The following is a 5,000-nucleotide window of genomic DNA, read 5'->3' as shown; positions in this document are numbered from 1 at the left end:
GTTTCTTTAACTTTAATTATTTCTTAACTAATAGAAATTAATTAATCATTTTTAAAGAGTAATTGACAATAATCTGTAATTTAAATAAATAGCAGCAATCGTAGTTTCAGCAAGTTGAAGTTTATTAAAACCTATCTACATACATCGATGACACAAAAAAGATTGACGTTGTTTGAATGTATATATATATCTTTATGGTAGATTTGTAAGTGATTTAGGTATTAAAGTATTGGTGGCAACACAAAAAATTTATATACACGACTATTACTAGAAGGAAGGGGGCGCTGCAACTACGTTTGCTCCTGGCACCACCAACCCAAGAGATGGCCCTGGTTGCGAATCAGGCTATTTGATAGTTAATGTATGTACTTTTCACTCTCTATAAAAGTTGCTTACAGAGACATTTTCTGGGACAAAAAATTAACAGGTACATAAAAATGTCCTTGATAAGACTAATGTATATATGTATATATGTATATATGTATATATGTATTTACTATTTTTCTTATGCAAGTTTCTTTAACTCAAACACTTGACGAAACATTAAACAAAAAAAAAAAAACATGTTACAGCGAACAATTTTTTTTAACCACTGCAGACTAAATATAAAGGGGAAAACCCAATCTGATTGAGTAAAACTGAACTGAGTTTAAAAAACTCTGCGCTGAGCGAAAACATTTATTATTGAAACTCAGATGTTTTTTTTAATGGAAAAAACTATGCAGATTTGAGAGCCTAAAATTAGGCTCTCAACCAGAAATATAATGATAAAACAACAAAGGCTTTTGTTAATATAACATTCAATAGTTTGTTTTGGAAAGTTTTATTAACTTTTAACTTATTTTCTAGTGTTTATCTATAATATGAACACAACTTGTCTTGGCACTTGGGGATCCCTTTAAGAACATTGAGCACTCTATTTTGTAGAATAAATTTAAAATTATTTGTATGTGTGCGTGTATATATATATATATATATATATGGTCTTACATGGTAGCCATAGAGTTTCTTCCATAAACTGTAGTTTTAAAGAACGCTAATAAACCAGACCAGAAAAAGTTTAAAAACTTGAATAAAGTTTGTTTGTTTTATGATAGATAGCTTGCCCAAATCTAACTCTCAGTAAATGCAGCAGCACTTCCTTGTAGCAGCAGGCTATAAGATAGTCAATGTAGCAGCACTCCCTTGTAGCCGCAGGATAAAAGATAGTCGATGTAGCAAAACTCTGCGCATGTTTTAAAAATATGTTTTAAAAATATGTTTAAAAAAAATAAAACAATAAAATTTAAAAAACTTTTTAGTCATTATTATTGCAGTTTTAAAAAAAATGATAAAACTTAATGTACTTCCGCATTAATTTAATTGTTCTAGCTTTTAGACCACATTAAAATGTAGCTTAATTGATGAAATCACTTTGTTATTGAAAGAGACTTTTTTCAACCATAAAAGTCTTAATCATTATAATTTTAAAAATAAAATGTATATATATATATATATATATATATATATATATATATATATATATATATATATATATATATATATATATATATACAGACCTCGGGATTAATTAGCCAACCTCAATTCCATGTTTTATGGCAAATTTTTTTAACAGATTAAGGTTGGAAAAATATTGCTGACCTTATTTCTGCTGATTTTATATATATATATATATATATATATATATATATATATATATATATATATATATATATATATATATATATATATATATATAAAATCATATTATATATATTAAGAGTTATATATATATATATATATATATATATATATATATATATATATATATAACTCTTATCTGGTTGTCAGAAATTTTTTCAGTATTTTGTTGAGAAAAAGTAAAAATTAAAATGCAAGACCGGAATTTTTTTTATTATTAATTCATAGACTGCCTGCCCCAACCAAACCCTCAGTCGATGTAGCAGCACTCCCTTGCAAGTCAGGCTAAAGATAGTCAATGTAGCAGCACTCTGTTGTGAGTCAGGCTATATGATAGTCGATGTGGCAACACTTATAATAAACTTACCTTTGTAAGTTTATTATAAGTGTTGCTACATCATTATTATAAGTGTTTAACACTTATAATTATAATAAACATGCCTTTGTTTATTGCAAGTTGGCTTATTTGGCTTAAGCTATATTCTGGCCCTGATATTCATTCATAATAATACAAAATAACAAAAAAGTGGAACTAATTTTCAGTTAACCTTCTGAGGTCTAAATTGTTTCAACCGATTAATGACATTTTTGTTTTCGATCAATTTGTTTTTCGACCTATTTTATAGATTTTAATTTTCAACCGATTTGAGACAAATTAAATTTTAAACCGATTATCTGGTCTTTGTTTTTAACGTTGCTTTTTCACACTACAAATTTTTTTTTTTTTAATTAACAATCAATAAATTTTCCAAGCATTCATCGAATCTTATACCTCCTGATTCTGAAGAAAGCCCGTCAACCACTGCGCCAACGCTGATCAAATTTGACTCGTATTCAAATCAACAACAAAAAATACAAAACACATACTGGAAAAGTGAAGTTATAAAATTGAAAATACAGTAGGGTAAAGAATCAATAGGTCAAAATTACAGTAGGTCAACGATTTAGTAGGTTGGAAAAACAGCAGTGTATAGATTTTTTTGCCAACCAGAGACAAAAAAAAATCCTTAATAATTGACATTTGCCAACTATACTTCAAAACTTGCCAACTTAAATGCTAAATGTACAAATGTGCCAACTCAAATGCATATATAACAGTTTTGGGGTGGAGGTGGGGGTGGGGAGGGGTGGGACAATCCCTACACTCCCTGTTTGGGATGGCCCTGAATAGAATGTTTCTACTTTTAAAACTATTTTCAAGAAACAAAAAATAATTAAATATTCAAAATGTTTACGGTTTTAAATCTGATATCGTTACTGTAGCTAGATATACGTATTTTTTTAATTTCAAATTTCATTCGCAAATATATTCAAATAAGAGAATTTTAGAAGACTAAAATTCTTTTGTTCAAATAATTAAAAAAAAAAATAGCTAAAAACAAATTGCGTATTTATAGAAATTGTTTAATCTTGATATAGCTTTAAATCAAATGAAAATATAAAGCAATGGTATTGCATTTTTCAAATTCTATCCGAGATTTCTTGTAATACAATTTTTAGTAAGAAGCTTATATTATGTGTAAACAGCATAAAAGATATAAATAGAAACATTTGTATGGCTAACTTTTGTGAATCTTTTGAGTATATAAAGTAAATTTAACATTTGAGTAACTTAACTGGTTGTTTTTATTTAGTTTTTAGGTAAATTTACTGCAATTTATTTTATCCGCTCAGTAAATCTAACTAAATCTAACTTTGAAATATTATTGGCTTCCACACAGAGATTTAAAGTAATTTAAATTCAAAAGTGCATTATGTTGAACAGAAATCTCCGCGCAAGAGAGCAAGTGATCATACTTCTATTCAAAAAATAAATTTAGCATGACTTAATTTACAACCCCTAATAAAAAACTTAGACAAGAATATTACTTTTAAGAATTGCCAAAAGAAATGCTACATTAGAAAAAAAAATTAAAAAAAATATAAAAAAACAAACAAATAGCAAAAAAATTTTTTTAAGAAAAAACAAATTGCGAAGGTGTGAAAAGCAATATGCTTAACTCCAGCCCTGTATTATAACAAACATACCTTTGTCATCTTTGTCATCGCAAGCTACCCAAATTTGGTTATACTTTTCTACATAACATAACTCACGTGGGTTATGTATAGAAGATAATGTTTTCAGTCCAAAAACCAATTGAAAAGTTGGAGACAGTAACACACTTAAAGCATCTTTAGCTTGAGGTCTTTTGGAAGGCTCTTGATGCCACATTGATATCATCAACTTTGTTAAATGAACCAATCCATAAAAGGCATGAAGAATGTCATAAAATATTGGTCGAAATCCCATTTTGACATTCTGATCGACTTCATATCCTTCTGAAACATCGTGAAAAGGCCTTTTATATGCAATTAACTCGTAAATAACAATTCCAAATGAGTATATATCAACACTAGAATTATATTCATCTAAAGATGATTGGTACAAAATCATTTCTGGAGCAGTGTAACCTTTGGTGCCATATAATGTTTTCATACCAGACGGACTCATGAAGTTTGCTGTACCAAAATCAGTTAATTTTATATTGATTTTTGCATTATGATTAAGCGAGAATAATAAAATATTATCTGATTTTATATCGCGATGAATAATATACTTTTTATGCATAAAAGCTATAGCACTTGCTATTTGCTGACAAATTCGAAACTTGACAATTCTAGGAATAACTTGGTGTTTTTTGTGAATGACAGTTGATAAAGAACCATGACTAGCACGTTCCATCACAACACATAATTCTGGTTTCAGTGAGAAACCTAAAAATTGAATTATATATGGGTGGTGACGCAATTTACTAAGCATTATAACTTCTTGTCGAATTTTGTAAAACTGATTCAATGATGATGAAAGTTCATCTGAGTTGACCATATTAAATTTATAAAACTTTATTGCAGAATTAATTTTGTTTTTACATTTGCCACTATACACTTTTCCATATTGTCCTTCTCCCAGTTTATATTTCTCATTTTGTTCGCATTGGAAATCCTTAGAAGTAAATTTCATTGTTTTTGGTAAATCTTGGAAAGTAAGATCTGGACAAAATTCCTCTATGTTTACTGTTCTTGGACTATGAAATTGTTGACAAATTACCTTACAAACATTTTCTTCTGAAGATTTATATATTTTTTCAAAAGCAGTACTTATATTAAAAGTGTAAGGTTGATTTAAACCTAAACTTGTACAAACAGGACATGCCAATGAAGAAACAACAGTACCTGAATTCAAAAGACCTTCATACCACTCTTCCAAAAGTGTTCTAATATGATCAACAATATAGCCGAGAACACGATAGCCTAGAGGGGATTTAGATACACGTATTTCA

General features: G+C 28.2%; 1 protein-coding gene across 1 annotated transcript in view; it reads right to left on the bottom strand.

Annotated features, from left to right (window-relative positions):
- The window catches only part of LOC136083628 (leucine-rich repeat serine/threonine-protein kinase 2-like), an 87,861-nt gene that overhangs the window by 11,069 nt on the left and 71,792 nt on the right, over nt 1–5,000 (bottom strand). Inside the window, exon 8 of the mRNA XM_065803108.1 lies at nt 3,709–5,000. This exon is cut by the window's right edge and continues 914 nt beyond it. Within this exon, the coding sequence (XP_065659180.1) occupies nt 3,709–5,000 (1,292 nt within the window). The remainder of the gene's footprint in view (nt 1–3,708) is intronic.

This window comes from Hydra vulgaris, chromosome 08 (assembly GCF_038396675.1).
Source record: "Hydra vulgaris chromosome 08, alternate assembly HydraT2T_AEP".
NCBI classification, from domain to species: domain Eukaryota; kingdom Metazoa; phylum Cnidaria; class Hydrozoa; order Anthoathecata; family Hydridae; genus Hydra; species Hydra vulgaris.
The sequence above is the reverse complement of the archived record's forward strand: the minus strand, read 5'-3'. Positions and strand labels throughout refer to the sequence as shown.